This window comes from Neolamprologus brichardi, chromosome 23, assembly GCF_056152115.1.
Source record: "Neolamprologus brichardi isolate AB-2024 chromosome 23, ASM5615211v1, whole genome shotgun sequence".
Lineage (NCBI taxonomy): Eukaryota > Metazoa > Chordata > Actinopteri > Cichliformes > Cichlidae > Neolamprologus > Neolamprologus brichardi.
Genome location: NC_142125.1, coordinates 26418880 through 26436898, shown reverse-complemented (window position 1 = coordinate 26436898; position 18019 = coordinate 26418880). Strand labels below are relative to the sequence as shown.

The 18019-nt window shown below is 40.2% G+C and overlaps 1 protein-coding gene across 2 annotated transcripts in view; it reads right to left on the bottom strand.

Annotated features, from left to right (window-relative positions):
- Positions 1 to 522: 522 nt before the first annotated feature.
- The window catches only part of LOC102775627 (sodium/potassium-transporting ATPase subunit alpha-1-like), a 61537-nt gene continuing 44040 nt past the window's right edge, over positions 523 to 18019 (bottom strand). The window contains exons 1-23 of one of the 2 annotated variants that reach the window (XM_006792814.3): positions 17396 to 17532; positions 16774 to 16884; positions 16121 to 16180; positions 12709 to 12810; positions 12471 to 12572; positions 11120 to 11233; positions 10694 to 10828; positions 10326 to 10443; positions 9946 to 10214; positions 9537 to 9845; positions 8814 to 8948; positions 7810 to 8002; positions 7547 to 7722; positions 7331 to 7467; positions 6585 to 6735; positions 6332 to 6500; positions 6089 to 6243; positions 5863 to 5986; positions 4659 to 4804; positions 4399 to 4529; positions 4137 to 4238; positions 3047 to 3138; positions 523 to 680 (exon numbers count right to left, since the gene is read on the bottom strand). In XM_006792814.3, coding sequence (XP_006792877.1) covers positions 652 to 680; positions 3047 to 3138; positions 4137 to 4238; positions 4399 to 4529; positions 4659 to 4804; positions 5863 to 5986; positions 6089 to 6243; positions 6332 to 6500; positions 6585 to 6735; positions 7331 to 7467; positions 7547 to 7722; positions 7810 to 8002; positions 8814 to 8948; positions 9537 to 9845; positions 9946 to 10214; positions 10326 to 10443; positions 10694 to 10828; positions 11120 to 11233; positions 12471 to 12572; positions 12709 to 12810; positions 16121 to 16180; positions 16774 to 16884; positions 17396 to 17407 — 3072 coding nt within the window. In that variant the 5' untranslated portion in view covers positions 17408 to 17532 and the 3' untranslated portion in view covers positions 523 to 651. Of the gene's footprint in view, positions 681 to 3046; positions 3139 to 4136; positions 4239 to 4398; positions 4530 to 4658; positions 4805 to 5862; positions 5987 to 6088; positions 6244 to 6331; positions 6501 to 6584; positions 6736 to 7330; positions 7468 to 7546; positions 7723 to 7809; positions 8003 to 8813; positions 8949 to 9536; positions 9846 to 9945; positions 10215 to 10325; positions 10444 to 10693; positions 10829 to 11119; positions 11234 to 12470; positions 12573 to 12708; positions 12811 to 16120; positions 16181 to 16773; positions 16885 to 17395; positions 17533 to 18019 lie in introns of those variants that run through there. The other variant, XM_087835873.1, reaches the window with a different exon arrangement.

The following is an 18019-nucleotide window of genomic DNA, read 5'->3' as shown; positions in this document are numbered from 1 at the left end:
AAAAGTTTTCAGCACTAGCGCTCACAGAGCCACGGTGGAACTGAAGGACACCTGTGACCCCCAATGTCCCTTATGGAACCGACACGTGCCGTTAACGCAACTGAAACTTTAGCTGTGAGGATTAAGGGCTGTCCTTGATGGCTGACTGGTGGGGGTTGTTGGATGTGTTTGTAGTAAACTTACGACTGTTTGTAGTCACTCAACTATTGCAGGGTGGGGGGTTAGCAACGGAGTGGGAGGGAGCTTGCAAAACACTAGGGGGGCGTGGGGGCGGGTGGGGGACACATGGAAAATCTCAGAAATGAACATAAGGGCTTGTAATAAATGATTAGGTAACATGGTGGCCAAGAAATACTCTGTGCCCTTGAGCAGACAAAGTGATCTCTTGACTTGTTGTCAGACTGTTAGAAACAACAGAAAACAGGCTAAAATGACCCTAAATGATGAGATAATCCCACGTTTACCAACAAGGAAAGCCTGGAGAAAATTAACCACTATGCAAGCAGCGTCAGTGCACAGTATTTATGTTTTATTGAAAGCGCCACACATACATCAACATAATCTGACTATGACTTGTGGTGTTAGTGGTCTAACATCTCAAACATAGGTGTAGCATATGAAACACTCCTGTGTCCCACGTATGGCGCTGGCTCAGTAGTATGTCTCTAGCTCCACCCAACCTAGAAACCAAACGAGACGCAATTAGGAACATCGCTTTTGTCACATCTCGCCTCACATGCACCAGGGTTGACAAACTGGTGCGTTGAAAAAACAAAAGCCATGGTTTCAACAAGCTTGCACTCAATCTGTTAAGTTTGTTGGCAGCAATCAAAAGAAAAGAGACTCGACTTGTGGAAGGGGGGGGGCGGGGCTTTGAAGATATATGTTGCTGAACTTTGGCCAAATGCCATCATGGCTTTGGTGGCAATGCTATTAGAAGATGTATCCTGCAGGGGCGGGAGAGGCTGTGTCATTTTGGTCTCACAGATGCTGATGAGATGACATCATCAGTGAGGCCATAAATAATCAGCCTGGGATGAAATGACTAAAAGGATCACAAGACACTGAAATGACCCTGTAGCTCAAAAGCTATGAGTGGAGTTTCATGTAAATGCAATTGAGTAAAACTGTCCTAACGAGACATGTTAGGACAGTCATGTTAGTCTAAATGTTAACTAGTTGGACATCCTAAAAAAATCCAAGTATTTCTGGTGGAAATGCCAGCAACATTGTATGGGATTTGGCATATAGTAAATAATAATAAATTAAACAGAGTAAATTAAATGAAATAAAAATCTGGAAAATGAAACACACATATTTTAATGCACTGTTGTCCCATTTATCCAGCCGTGTTGCTTTGGTGTGAACGGCCACTTTTGGAAACATCAGCTTCACAGATGTGTGCCTTGCTTAAATATAATGTAACTATTACCTGTTATTAATTCCACCAACTTTGTTCTGGTCAGAGTATCATAATAAAAATCCTTAAAAATCCTTGATGTGGGCAATTTAATGCAGGAACAATTCCCATCAACTGTATGACTGTGTGTAGCTGAGATATAATATACTGAGTGTGAACATTCTCAAAACTGTATTGTATATAGTTTATTTTTTTTTTATTATTGTGTAAATTAAATTTTTGTAAAACTAAGGTTCCACGTGTCACTGTTGAAGTGGGGCATTAATCAGTGTGACGCCACTAGTAAACATGTTGCATGTGTGGGGTTTCCCAGCCAGAGCGGCATGGATTCCACACTGGTGAGGCACACTTTCTGCAGCTCCTCTCCCTGTACTAAATTATACGTTTAAATTTGGTGTATTTGTCGTTGCTAAGTATTAGTTCTTTTGGCTAAAAGCTCCCAAAGTGTTTTTGATTGCTTTGAACGAGGAAAATAGTAATTGGAACTGCGTTTTATCTGTTACACCATCCGTTTATGTGTTGCTTACTTGTGCTACACAGGAATGAGGAGAGGCCTGCTATTGCTGTGTGACACTGATTTTGCTGCTGCACTTTTTCTTTTAGGTATGTGTAAATGTATAGGTTTTGTTTTATGTGTATAATGAGTTCATGACCTGAGGCTGCACACTGAATAGTATTTTCAGCCATGTTGGGAAAAGTTAAAGTTGTTTGAATATGTATTGTGTGATTGATCCATCTTAGTGGGGATTTAAATATTACAAGTTATTATTAGTGGCTTCATATTTGTCTCTGTTTTACCCCACTATAGCATTTGATTTTAAAGTGGCTGTTGTTTTGATAGATTGTATTTTCTTTTATATATTGTAAGCAGAGCGGCATGGATTCCACACTGGAATGAGGCGAGGCCTGCTATTGCTGTGTGACACTGATTTTGCTGCTGCACTTTGTCTTTTAGAAATAAATCCAGTTTCCAGCCAGTCTGTGTCTGTTGTCACAACGCAGTCGACCATTTGAAATCTGCTACATGTGCGGGAGAAAGAGTACATCTACTGATCACGGAGGGGCTTTTAACTGCAGCAGCTTGAGAGGACGTAAACATAAATGGTTCCCACCCCCTTCCACCCAACCAACAGCTGAGCTTTAATGCCAGCCAGCTGATGGGCTCCTTTGTTTCAGTGGATGTGGTTCAGTAGTATGAAAATAGTTCCCACATGAAACTGTGCAAAACAAGGTTTGTAGAGTTTTTGAGCAACCAGGCCCTGATTACAGGAAGGATACATAGGTGCCACTGGCACTACAAGGAAAATGTTATTTAGTTTCATGACATTTAAGAGAATGGAGACATTTCCACAGCCTATACTGTATCACCAAATCTGGGCACTACAGGCCCAAGTTAGATTTTGCAGTGAAATATTCCTTTAAGTAGCAGGCTCGTCAAAGCACTTGATTATTGCTCTTCAAATTTGGATGTACAATAGATTTTAATGCAAAACAGCACATTTTGTGCTTCTGATTTCTCATTTGGGTAAAAAGGAGTTGCACGCTACTGCATTCAGATTAAAATGCAGAGACAAAACGGGGGTCCTGGGTGCCTCAGAAATATAACAGAGTTAGTGAAGCTCTTACCTCCTGGGTTTCGTCTGAGGATATATCTTCTGACTTCATCATAAAGGAAGATGACGAGGGAGTAAGGGAAGGCACAGAACCACCACAATGGCCTAAAGGTATGGATGGACAGTCAGGTTGAGTTACATGGCAAAAAAAGCAAAACAAAACACAAACACACTCGTCTTTTTTCTGTCAGGTTCAATAAAGGCACATGAAAAGCTTTTGGAGTGAGCATTAGGCTGCAGAGAACCGGCTATTAGAATGAATTCAGAAGCTGTTAAAGCAAAACGAGGCAGAGAAATCTGAGGACTCTAGGTCGAGGACATATCCTGCTGATGCGTTCATCTCTTTGAGACTGCTCTCTGGCGACTCTAACGAGGTTACTGAAAGACCACTAATGCAAAGCCCTGAAAACCAGCCCACAAAACTCTGGGATCTGTTTGTTATGTTTTTGTGCTTATTTCAGTGTCCTAGATCTAGTGCAGCTGTCTACATCTGAATATATCCACAGGTAAACAAAGAAATTAAAAAAATAAAAGAGAGTAAAATAATCAGAAATAGGGACAACAACACAGAGAATAAGAAACTGTGATTATTTAAACACCAGAAGACACCCAAAGAAACAGGGGAGTGGGTAAGTTAGGGAAAAAAAGGGATAGAAATGCAAGAAAAAGGTTAATATTGAAAAGATGGCAAAGGACAGTAGCATGCAAACTTTTCAACTAATGAGCCTAAAGTGTCCTCAATGCTTTCTATTGTTCTCTTTTGGGCAAAGAAACTCATTAGTAATAACAGCTCTTGTGCTTCGCTCTGCCTCTGAAGAGGAAATTACCAGTGACACTAGATAATAGCCGTCTTATTTTCAACAAGAAGGTAAAGCAAGATGACACCACCGAATTAAACACAACAAGATCAACACTTTACCAGGGGATTGTCTTGTGTTCATGAATGTCATTGCATGAATAAAGGTGACAAAGAAGATGGCCACAAGAATAACCGTGGAAGAGCAAAAGTGTGCTTTATGAATAATTATTGAATTCTGAGGGTGTTTTCCTGGTATTACTGGATGATTAAGAAGAGCACAAGTTTGTCTGTGTGCTTGACTCACTTCATAGGGTACATTCTTAGGGCAACATCCATGCCCGGGCAGTATGACAGAAAGGCAGCCAGAGCCGTCTCCTCAACGAGCCCAAAGATAAGGATGCGGTTCCTGCGGGGCAAAAAAGTCAGAATCACCAAAACACTGGTGAATATTCTTAGATGTTCTAAAATCAAGCATCACAACGTGGGAGGTCATTAAACTTTAAAGGTGCTCTTAGTTTTGATGTAAGTCCCGCCCTGAGATCTCTTGTGTCTCCACATATACGTACGTCATTCCTTGCTTCAAAATGGAGTTCCTCCTGGTCTTACAGATGATTAGATCAGCCCACTGGACGATTACAATGCTTGTGAAGAAAGCTGTGTGGCAGGTGAACTCTACAATCTTTCTGCGCTCATATGTCTAGTGCACAAAAAACAAAATGATAAGCTTAGAAAGCCTTTTCGAGCACTGAAACTCAAGTGAACAACACAATAAAGCTGAATAATTCTCCCAGTTCAGAGTACATGTAGTAGAATTACTGTGACTGACCCATTCCTGTCCATAGCTGTCTTCCAGGTCATTTAGATATTTGTCATCCCACAGCACTCTGAGTCCTATCAGGTCCGTGGGGAGGAAACCGTTTTCAGCCAGGATGACAAAATATGTGAAGAAGCCAGCTGTGGCCTGCATCATACCTAACAGGAGAAAAACAACAGGGAACTTCAGGAAATGCAGATTGTATTGATTTTTCTTTTTACATTCTGTAGTTTTTGGTGTCTAAATGGTTTCCCAGAGCTTGAAGGTCCACGACTACTTTTGATCATAAGGTGACTGCACAGGTCAGCTGATAGGAGGCAACCTTTCTGAAACCAGTAGTTCAGTCTGACTTGGGCTGACTGCTGTCACTCTCAGTGGGATTGTTGAAGGTTTGCAAATAACTGCAGCAAGAGATATGTATTTGTAGTGGGGCGTGGTCTGCAATGCCTCTCCAGGTGAGATGGATGAACCTGCGTGGCAACTGCAATCACGCTTCGTCAGCTTAAAAGTCTGTGACTGTTTAATCTTGTAGTTGTTGTTGTTGTGGATGTGTGTGGTTGACAGCTGCAGAAATGCAGCCCATTGTGAGTGTACAGCAACTGTGTATGTGTAAAGCAGCTGAATAAAGATGCTGAAAGTATAAGAATATCATCAGGTCTGCCGTGTGTTCTTTAGAGTATTTTTAAGTGATGTATCACGGTTAATTGTGGTCTCATCAGAAACAGATTAGATTTAATTGCCAACTTGTCCCCATTCAATCTCAGACTGATTGCACATTGAATCTGTTTTATGGCTACACTTGTGGCAGGTTTTAGTGATATTGTTGTTATGTTTGACAATCTCATTTTTTCTGTTGTTTTCTGTGTAGTGCAATTTACTGTTTAGAAATGGTAATCACAATACTTAGAATACAGCAACATGTAAAAAAAATTATGTTGTATTGTGAGTAAAGTACTGTGATAATATCGGAACGTGGGGTGTGTGGCAATTCCCATCTATCAATAGCTCGCCTTTCATAATTGCAGACATTTTAAATAGACCATTCAAATGCAACTGATGGATATAAATAATGCACAAATGGGCAGAAGAGTTAGAATTAACTTTTTGAGGGTTTTTGGAAAATTATATGTCATATTGAAGGTGCAGAATTCTCAAATACTGCCACAAAAATATGGATACAGTATAGTTAAAGCTGAATAAATAAATAATGTCTTACCAATCTGTCCATAGGATATACTGATGAGCCTTTCATTCACTAGCTTGTCTGTTTTGGGGTTTCTGGGCTGTCTCTTCATGATGTCGCTCTCAGCCTTCTCATAAGCCAGGGAGATGGCAGGGACCTGCAAAACCACAAGTGAATAAATAAATACATGAACTTTCCACCCAAATTTGAGTTCATTTGAACCTCTCTATAGAACAGGATGAAGAGCCAAACAGCTCACCATGTCAGTTCCCAGATCAATACAGAGGATGGTGACGGTTCCCAGGGGCAGAGGGATGTTGGCGATGATGAAGAGGAGGAAGGGTGAGATCTCGGGGATGTTACTGGTCAGAGTGTAGGCGATGGACTTCTTCAAGTTGTCAAAGATCAGACGGCCTGAACAAAGTAATTTAGACGTTTCAGTATTGCTTTGTATTTTGTATTTCCAGATTTCTGCAGGTGTAGGTGTTGATATAGATCTTACCTTCTTCCACTCCAGTGACAATGGAGGCAAAGTTATCGTCCAGCAGGATCATGTCAGCAGCCTGCTTGGAGACATCAGATCCAGCGATGCCCATGGCAACACCGATGTCAGCTTTCTTCAGAGCTGGAGAGTCGTTCACGCCATCACCTGTCACGGCCACAATGGCTCCCTGGACAAGGAAGAACATGTTTTTACAAGTTCCAAACAAAACATTTGTCAAACTGTGTCTGTGAGAATCCCCCCTGATGCTCACCTGTCTCTGGCATCCTTCCACAATGATCAGTTTCTGTTGAGGGGAGGTCCTGGCAAATACAATTTCAGTGTGGTGCTTCAGTAAATCATCAAGGTGCTCTGAGGTCATGTCTTTAAGTTCACCACCATGGACAACGCAGGCCTTAGCATCCCTGAAGAAATTACAACAGCATTAGTACAACAGTAGGGTATCATCAGGAGATTACATCAGGACATTTCAAAAAGTAAATTATGTGAACTTTGGTACTGTCAGCAAAAAAGTGTTCAATAACACTGTTACCTAATAAAATGTTCGATCCTCAGTGCAGACAGTGAATCCCAACCTTTTGTTTTTAGCATTTATTTAATCCAACAGAATGTTATGTCATATTTTGTAAACAGAGGTTTTATATGAGTTTAAAAGAGCCTAACAATCCTAACCCTGCAAAAGCGCTGAGGAGGATAGTAATTTTAGCGTGCTTTAACGTGAACACACACACACACTATAACTTGTTGATGAATAAAAAGCAAAGCCACCAGCTAAGCATCACTCCAAGATTTAATAGAAGGAAATTAATGGTAAAAGCCTTTTTGGCTGTGTAGCAGTCAGGACCTCTGAAAGACAGAGTTAATTTAATTTAGCAGGTTTTGCAATCTCAAGCAAACTTTAAAGCTGTATCATTAAAGAGAGAAACATTTTGAACAGTTCTCACTTGTGGTCAAGAAACTGTCAAAGCTACTTCACTAAATCTTTGAAAGAGAACTAACCTAGGGTTGACCTCTGAAACTGGAATATTTAAGCGGGCAGCAATGTCTTCAACAGTCTCATTGCCTTCTGAGATGATACCCACACCTTTAGCAATAGCCTTGGCTGTAATTGGATGGTCACCTGTGACCATGATGACCTGAGAAAGAAGAGAAAAAATTGGAGTACTTTGTGCAAACAAAAAAACAAACATCTGGTCATCCAAAAAGTTATCATACCTTGATTCCAGCACTCCTGCATTTACCAACAGCATCAGGCACAGCAGCACGAGGAGGGTCGATCATGGCCATGAGTCCGACGAAGCACAGGTTCTCAGTGGGGAAGTTCACTTCATCAGTATCAAAAGCAAATCCCTCTGGGAACTGGTCATCAGGGAGGTGACAGTGGCAGAAACCTGAATAAGATACAAAGAAAATACTTGAAAGATTCCCCTTTGCTAGCTAAAATTGAATATACAGATAGCGAAGGAGGCCAGCTGTACCCAGTACTCTCTCTCCAAGACCTCCCAACTCAACATAGGCGTTATTGAAAGAGTCTTTCATCTCATCATCCAGAGCCTGCTCTTTGCCCTGAAGTAAAATGGAGGAACAGCGATCCAAAATCCTCTCTGGAGCTCCTTTCATCACCAGCAGATGCTTGGTTTCCCCAGGAGTGGTGTTTTTATGGATGGAGAGCTGTGGGGCAGCAGAGAGGCTGGATTTAAATTCAGGTTTAAGTGATTTACATGAAGCAAAATTAAAATATAATTTTACTCTAAACCGTTTGATAAGACCTTTTACTAGATTAATCAAAAACATTTAATAGATTCAGGTAAGGCAAGTTTTATTGCTAAAAATGCTGTTGTTAAAATTAGACTGGAATAAAATATATGTAAAATATAGACATGGCTTAGGGCCCTGAAAAGTAAGTTCATGCAATGTACTCTCACCAGCAGGGGCGACTCCCCTGGTTGAAACAAGTAGTATGATTGCAGAAATGTATAAGGATATTACAGTCATTTTGTTCCGATTTATAACTTCAGTAAATACTAGGGCTGTCAGCATTAATTGCATAAAATGACGTTAACGGCAAAACCGCATTAACACGGCGCTAACACGTTAATCGAGCTACCCACACTAACGCGACAGCCCTAGTAAATACTCAATAGTTTATCATCCAAATCTCTAGTTTAAGTGTTATTTAATTCAATGTGATATTTCTTTTGTAAATCAAGCCCTCATTTATAGTTAAATAGATAATAAAGTGCAAAGGGTAACTAGCCTGAGACTGACAGCTTAGCACTATATTAGTGTGCAGCATCCCCCCAGATCAAATCAAGTTTAAGGAAATCAAGAGGGCGGTTCAAGATGGGATTGCCTTAATTCTAAAGTTAAGACTTTGAAACAAGGCTTTCTGCAACTTTATAGTATGTGTTTTGTCTATAGATGTGCTTTTTTTTTTAATCTAAACATTTAAGGTCTTTATCACACTGTGTGGATGGTTTACCTGGTATTTGTTTGTGGAATTGAAGGGGATCTCAGCAATTTTGAAGTATTTTTCTCTCATTTCACTAACAGATCCACAGCACAGCTCAATACACTTTAGCAAGGCAGCTTCTGAGGCATCACCAGCCACGTGTCTCTGTGGATTTAATCAAAAAACAGGGTTAGTAAAATAGGTTTATCATCACATCCCATGCCTTCTTTATAACAACATATTGAAAATGAGAATTGATGTGTACACAACTGTATTTAGGTAATCTGTTGCTGAATTACATCAAAAATATGGCAATCACATGGTTGTGGATGTAATTTACTAAATTGGATAGATGATTATGGAGACCATGACTCAGACGAAGACTATTATACATCTGTATATTTAAAACAGACTTTAATTATCTTGAGTGGTTTCATAAAGATTTGTAGTGCTGTTTGGCTGCATTTGTATCTGGTTGAATCCCAAAAGTTCCAAGCCAAGCGATAATACTTCAGGACTTCCCACATAGTCACTGATTCCCAGTATTCATTGGGTATACTATCAAACTCAGGAAAGAGGGGTAATAAGCATTGTCTTTGTGTACACCCAAGGGTATGAGGACTTGTTACATGGAAAACAAATGTTTCTGATTTGTTCCTTCAGATGGATTATTTGGATGGGAAATTATTTGGAGTCGTTGTTGATGTTCACGATGGATGAACTAGAGCAAGTTTACAGATGAAAATTTCTCACCTTTAGAATGGGAACGTTGCTCTGGTCAGCCAGGAAAACGGCGCGGTTGCAGAGTCCGGCGATTCTGGACAGAGCAGCCCAGGTGGCAGAGCTCCTGTCAAAAGAGGTACCGCTCTGGTTCTCAGTGGTGTCGGCCTCATGGATCTGGTTGTCAAACCACATGTGAGCCACAGTCATTCTGTTCTGGGTCAGGGTGCCGGTCTTGTCAGAGCAAATGGTAGAGGTGGAGCCCAGCGTCTCGACAGCTTCCAAGTTCTTCACCAGGCAGTTCTTCTTGGCCATACGCTTAGCAGTCAGAGTCAGACACACCTACAGACAATTTAGGTTTTAAGAACCACAGTCTTTTTGTATCAATAAATATAAGGTATTTATATTTATAAAAGGAATGCCATTAGACACCAAAACTCACAGTGACAGTAGCCAAAAGACCTTCTGGCACGTTGGCGACGATGATACCAATAAGGAAGATGACAGCCTCCAGCCAGTTATATCCAAGGATGAGAGAAAGGATGAAGAAAGTTACTCCCAGGAAAACGGCCACTCCAGTGATGATGTGGATAAAATGCTCGATCTCAATGGCAATGGGAGTTTTTCCGCCCTCTAGACTGGAAGCCAGGGTGGCGATGCGGCCCATGACGGTATTATCACCAGTGTTGATGACGACTCCTCTGGCTGTGCCTGAAAAGAGAAGACAGACTGAGTCCACTGACATTTCATTTGGCTTTGACTTGAGATCATCAAGCTTATGTTTTCTCTAATTAGACAGTAAATCAATTTTTGTGTCTGTACCTTCAACACAGTTGGTGGAGAAGAAAGTAATGTTCCTGGTTTCCAGTGGGTTTTCATGGGAGAATTCTGGAGATCGAGTCTGAGGCTCTGATTCACCAGTCAGGGAGGAGTTGTCCACCTGAGGAATGAAAAAAAGAAACAAACATGTTAACAGGGTCAGCAATAAGCTGTGATTGCTGACCAGTGGTGTAGATCAGGTGATGCACAAGGGTGGAGGGTCGAGGTTGATTTTGCCACTTCAACAATGAAAAATTACTCAAAAACTATAACACATAAAATAAGATTTATATAAATAAAACCATAGCTGTCAAACTCCCACTCTAGAAAAATGTATGGTGTAATTAACACAAGTATTTGAGTTAAAGAACCTTGCAGCCTTGAGCAGAGACAACTCTCAGATCAGCAGGAATTCGATCTCCTCCTTTCACCTCCACTAAATCTCCGAGCACCACATCCTCAGCGTTGATGCTCTTCTTCTCGCCATCACGGATAACCAGGGCTTGCTATAAAAATCAAAGATATTTTAGTAATTTTTAGGGAACACATCAAGCATACCTAGATATGTCAAAAGACACATGAATATGTATTTTCTTTCTTTTCCCATCAACAAAAAGTCAGATGAGTGATGGTAAAAATGCATCATCATTGTTGTAATACTGATGAAGAAACGCTACTCCTTAGAGTTGTGCAACTAGTACTGTTGGGTGTTACCGCTGGGAGGCTACCAAGCAAAACAATACAAAAACAGTGTGTATAAATGGGCTGTTACATTAGCTTTTCTTTTTGTGTCTCACCTGTGGGACCAGGTTCTTGAACGACTCCATGATCTTGGAGCTCTTGGCCTCTTGGTAGTAGGAGAAGCAACCGGTGATGATGACGACAGCAGAAAGCACAATACCTAGGTACAACTACATTAACAGAGAAGGCGCAGTTAGGTTAACTTTTGTGTTATACATTATTTATTTAACATCAGTGTTGGGGAGTAACGGAATACATGAACCGGCGTTACGTATTTACAATACAAAATATGAGTAACTGTATTCTGTTATAGTTACAGTTAAAAAAGGTGGTATTCAGAATACAGTTACTTTGTTAACATAAATGGATTACACGGTGGTCTTTTTCTGTTTCATATGCTAGTCTATGACCTCTTTATTTTTGGTAATTGCACACCGGTGGAAACCCAAACAAAACACGCATTAAGAGGCTCTAATGCCTGTGTCTGAATCTCGCAGCCCATGTCACCCCTACTTGCAGCCCGCATAATAGCATAAAGAAATATTTTTTAAATGATTAAAAAAATTATTTAATATGAAGGCAACAGGCAGAATGCTACAGGCATAGCCCTAAAGAATGTAGCCTCATGGGCAGTGTAGTCCGTGCTGCAGGGAGAATGGACTGCCATACACGTTATGTGTTTGTGAGCGCGAGGAGGGAGAAAAAGAAGAGTGGAAAAGTATGAGTTGTCACCGACCAGAAACGGGAGCTGGAAGCATGTAAATATAATAATAACCACTGCAGCAAAAAAGAGAGCCTGACGAGCCCAGTTGTAAGTTTTCTATTAAGACTCGACTGTACACCGTGTTCGTGTTTTCCTCGGAAACAATAAGTTCCGTTGGAGCAGCCTTTCAACGCCTCTCTCTGTCTCTCGCTAGCAAAGCTGACCGGAACAACAAAGTAAAGCTAATTTTTGGCTATGAGCCAGTCACAGAGCCCAATGTATTAGCCAGAGGTCCCTTTACTACGATTTGGAGCCGCGGACCTGTTTTATATAAGCACGGAATAGTTTTCAATACGAGATCGATGCAAAAAGTGAAGCCTTACATAATGTCCACCCTACTGTTACTCATTTTATGTTAAGATTCAAAAATCTAGTTGATATTGGTATTGGTATAGCGGGTAACCAAGTAATAGTCATAAATCACACAGCAATAGTACATTCATGTAGTTGTAAAAAGCATGATAATATATTAAGTAATCCAAAGTATTCAGAATACGTTACTCTCATTGAGTAACGTAACGGAATACGTTACAGAATACATTTTGGGGCATGTATTCTGTATTCTGTAGTGGAATACATTTTTAAAAGTGACCTTTCCAACACTGTTTAACATACAGCAATCTAGTTGAAGACTTTATTTTTACGTTATCATTTGCAGGTTCATCTTCTGAGGCAGCCTGGATACCGTAAGCCAAGAAGCAGAGGATGGCACCAATCCACAGCAGCATGGAGAAACCACCAAACAGCTGGAAACAAGAGGAAATAACAATCAGACTTTGCTGGTTGTACTAGTTTACAGTGACTCATACTAATTTTGCATTTCTACTATTTGGATATTCCACCACAGGTCCGGTTTGCAAGGGGAGGATATTTGACTCCTACCTGTTTGCAGAACTTGACCCATTCAGGTGTCGTAGGAGGAGGTGTGAGGGCGTTGGGGCCATCTCGGGCCAGGATCTCTTTTGCTCTGGAGGAGGAGAGACCCTAAAAAGAACGATAAAGGTAAGAGGAAAGGTTAAGCTGTGTAAAGCCTGATATGAAAATGTGTGATTCCAGTTTTTCTCTTGTTCCTAAAAAGTTTTTAATCTTTGCTGACTTGAGGACAAACATAATGAAGAACAAGAACATTTCAGTTTAATACGTACAGCATTTAAACCCAAAGAAATGGTGAATTAAGGCCTCATGGAAAACCAAGAAGAAAAAACAACAACCACAAGCCGAAATACCTCAGTAATCTTAAAATTACAGCTTCCTCTCCTTAAGAACAGACAACAAGAGAAATCCATGCTTATGGGAAATCAAGTCTTGTAATTAACAGTGGGCGCGAAGACTACCAAGTGATCAGGTTGTGTCTGTTTCTATGAAATCCTCTGAAGAAATACGGGGAATTTTTTTTACTACTATTTTCTTTGTTGGCATAAAGCCCGTTTCCCCATATGAGTGAAACTGTTCAGACAGGTCAGATTCCAGGAGATAATCAGCCTCAAGCAATCATTAGGTGGGTCCGTATTGGTGTATGAAAGTGCATTCTGTGTGTTTATCTGTAGCTTGATGAAGATCACATGGAGCTACTATTGAATAGTATCCAAGTCTGCCTTTTGTAGTGTGGTATGTATTGATACTTTAAAGGTCCAGTTCACCATCTGTCTAACCTGTTAATGTAACTGCCTGTAACTGTAAACCTGTAACACTTGAGTTGTTTAAAAAAAAATCTTCTTCATTTCCACAAGTAATCTGGGACTATAAAGACAACGTATTTTGTTTGTGCCACTTGTGGCATTAAAAAGAGTCAAGAAGCAAAGCCTGGGATAGGCTCCAGTCTCCTGACGACTGGTTAAACAGAAAAGAATGGATGGATGTTACTTTACAGAGACAATATTCCTCTACCAGCTTTTATTGGAATGAATGAAGGCAGGAAGCTAATTACAAGTAGGCTAAGGAAACAAATAGCTAAGTGCCACATGGCCCATGACTCAATCTCGGGCTCCTTCTGTCCATGTGTCAAAGCATCGTTGGGCAAGATACAGAATCCCAAGTTTACCCCCGATGTACCTATCAGAGCGTGAACATGTTGACATGTTAGATAAAAGTGCTTAGTAAAGATAGAAGCACTGTATTAACACTGAATGCCCATATTAAGTAGAAAGGTGCTAGATAACAGTGTTTCCCAACCAATGTGCCGCGAGAAATGATCAGGTGTGTCGTGGAATATTACCTGGTTCCACCTGATTAGTACTCTAAGCGTCTGGCGTGAGTAATGGGCAGAACAATTACATTCTCTTCCACTAGAGGGCAGTACAACTACCTGCTCTAATTGAATGGGTTGCCAACAGCCAGTAAAACAGAAGAAGACGAAGAAGAAATTACATAATAGTCATGCTCTGAGTGAAAGAATGCAATGCGTAATAGCAATAGATAAATATTTGAAAACAAAAAGTACTCAATCTGACCTGGGTCTTGGAGAAAATTCCGACCCAGATGACGCCCCTAGCATGAGTAGAAAGCAAACTATACTGGGGACAAACTGAGCCAATTCCGCTATACCTGGTGCGCGGGGAAAAATGATCAATATGCTTTTTGTGACATTTTTGTTTGGTGGTGTGCCGTGTGATTTTTCTAATGTGATATATGTGCCGTGGATCCAGAAGATTGGGAAACACTGCTACATAAGTACCAGTCCATTTGACAAAGTAAACTAAACTGTTGCCTGTCCTGAGTCATGTGCTTATAACTAGGGAAGGATTGATCCAATATACAGTATCCGTATCAGTCTGATCCTGATCTAAATTACTGGATCGGATATCGGGGAGAAAAAAAAAGTTATCCGATACATTAAATATCACAAAAACATCTCACAAAACTTGCAACATGGCGTAACCCACGTAGTGAAATAGCACGTCAGAGCAGTATGCGTCACATGATAGAGTGACTGTTGTGTGCGAGACCTGTTGGCGGTCTGGAGTTCACACTGAAAGCATTTGGAGCCTCGCTACGTGCTGCCAAACCAGGTGTTGTACCAAGGTAGGTATCCCTGACAAATTCGTACCTCTTGCGTTGCAAGCATTCGCTGGGCACGGCGTGCCGATCCAGTTTTTTCCGCCTCCATTACAGACAATTAGACGTGGAAGTAGTGATGTTTTAGTTTTGTGAAAAAGTGAAAAATGAGTGTCTTAACATTACCATTCAGTTTGAGGGTTACAACAGAAAATTATATATTTATTGTTCTCACGTGGTATTGGATGGGATTATTTTAACAAATAAAGGACATTTTGTCTGATAAATAGATGTAACTTTACTGTATAAAGAGCTAAAACCTTCAAAGTTTTAGGACTAGATAGTCATTTAAGCGTTTGTGAACTAAAAATCAAGACTGTGGGATACTCTTTGTCCATGATTTAGGCAGGGGGGACACATATTGTGGCAGGATCAGCCTGATATTATTTGTATCCCACTATAACTTCACTGTATAAAGAGCTAACATCTCCAAAATTTCAGTATTTAGTCGTTATTAGAAGTGTTTGTGAACTTAAAATCCAGAATGTGGGATAGTTTTTGCGCGTGATTTGGAGAGCCCAGCGAGTGCTCCTGATGCAGGGGAAACAAATTTTGTTAGGGATATCTACTTTGGCACGACGCATGGTTAAACAGTTTCGTGGTTCGAAAACAAAATATGAAAAACACTTTTTTTCATACTCATGTTTTGTATAGAAATTACACAAACTTCATTAGCTTACACTGACATCCATCTTGATAAAAGATGAGTGTCGTGAGAAGCCGTGTTTGCATTCATTTGCACTGCTTTCCACTCTGGATGTCTATTTATGTTAAGCTTTAAGTATAAAAGGGTCCATTCTTTTTTTCAGAACCAAAGAATTTTTGAAATCTGCATAAAACTGCATTTTAAATTAATTTTTGAATATTACTTTAAATACTTAGATTTAAAGTTCTGCTAAAAGTTTAAATAAAAAGATTAGTATTGCTGAACTTCGAAATATTTTGGGTGTAGTAGAATAGCTTTAGTGTTTTGTTTTTTACAGTTTTTAAAGTTAGCATGAACTTAAAAAAACAGTTTTATTGATTATAAAATAGACTGTATGGGATTCATATCGGTATCTGCAGATATCCAAATTTATGATATCGGTATTGGTATCAGACATTAAAAAGTGGTTTTGTGCCACCTCTACTTATAACCTCATGTTGGACTATGAAATCATCCTTGACCTGTTGGATTATCTTCTAAAAAAAACACACTTCTAAAAAACTAGACACCCACATGCCCGTCTGAAGTGCTCACCCTGGTTAGGTCAGTTCCATATTTCCTGATAAGTTCTTCCAAGGTTAACCTGTGATCATCCTATCGAGAGTAGGAGAGGAAAAACAAAGAGATTGAGAAACATTGAGTAAAACAAGCCGAAATCCCACAGGCAGGCATGCATTTTATTACATGTGTTTTATTATGTGAATGTAGCAGCAGAAAATTGCTGTTTACGTATGAAGGATGAGTTGATGTGATCTAAGGAACCACAGAATACAACAACAACAGAGCCTCTCACTCACTCAGCATTAAAAACCAATCTAGATAAACATGACTTAGAAGGTAATTATAGCTGACAGCATCTTAATAACATGGGAGTGTACGTCCAGCAATGTAAGCAGCAATCTTCATGAAATATGGCTCAGACACCTACATCTCATGAGACCAGCAATGAGGCCAAAGCAGAGGTTTGCCTCAGCCGTGACTGCATCATTGCTGTGGCCACTGGCAGCAATCGAGTGACTGTCATTAAAGTTCACGAACGTTTATTCAATGCCTTTTTCTTTCTGTGACACAGTCAAACTATTTATCAGTAGTTTTGCTTGCTTAAAATTCTCACTTTTCTTACATGACATCAAGCCAGTCAAGTTACAGATGATCACAGAGTGGCTGCACGTGAGCTGAGTACTCACCAGGTCCACTTCTTTCTTCAGCTCATCCATGTCCTTCTTCTTTCTAGCCTTCTTGCTTTTCTGTCCTCCATTTTCTGACGTTGCTGCCAGTTTGTAGTTATCCTTTCCTTTCTGGAGAGAAGAAAGTGGCACAAAATGTGGCATTAATAAAACTGAACATATGTGGGGGAAATTGCCCTGAAGCTTCCTCTTCTGTTGTGCAAAAATAAGAGCAGAAAGTCAGGTCAGCCGTCCTGTTCAAACATGCTCTGACACCGGTGTTAATAACTGTTAGAAGAGCGAAATTCTTTAATCTTGATCCAGATAATCTTGGGTTTATAATGCTGCCAAAGCTGTAAAAATAAATTTAAGTTAGAAAAAGGAGAACTGACATTAACATGAAACAATAAATTGAGCCCTGTGAGATCTAGGTTATCACTGATAGTGACTCCAAACCTAGCCTACAAGAATAACCTCATGATTTGGAAAAGACAAGAAGTATTTTTGTTTTATCTCAAAAGAAATTCTATTTCTTAACCAAAATAACCAAAATTTAGACTGAGCTCAAACTGAAAAGAAATGCAGAACCTAATCTTAAGCTAAGTTTAAAGGCCAAAATCTGTGAGAAAATTTCAGTACTTACTCCAAATCCCATGATTGTATTTCAAGTCCAACAACAGTCAATCTTCCTGCCTTACAAGTTAAACTTCCCTCCTCCCCTTCTCTCTCTCACACCTGCACTGTCTCTTTCACTCCCTTGTCTTCCACCCTCTCCAGAGCAGAGACGATGGGTGGCATCAGTTTGGCACACCTTTATACCTGACCTGGTGGAGCCGTGGCTGGGCAGGGCAGGACCATGTTGGGGCTAAAGATCACTCAAACCCTATGTGTTGCACAAACTGCCTCTTGTCTTCCACTTGACTTTCACCCCTCATTCTGCCATTATGAAAACAATTTACATTTTCTTGCTCATTAATTTTACCTGAAGCGTTTATGTGTTTATGATGTCTCCACCCGCTTGAGGTTGAGAAACACTGGAGTGAATCCAGCTATGAAGGTGACTTATTTCCTCAAATCTTCATTAACAATGGCTGAAAGTAGGGACTTGATGCTTAAAATGGACTTTTATCTTGTGAGGGTGCAGGTGAAAGGAGAAGTAAACTGGTGCACATAGCACAGATACAATCTGGATTGCAATGGAAGTAATCCAGTGAGTCTGAAGCTTTCTGAACTTCCCTTATCAAAAAAAAAGATGGTCCAAATAATT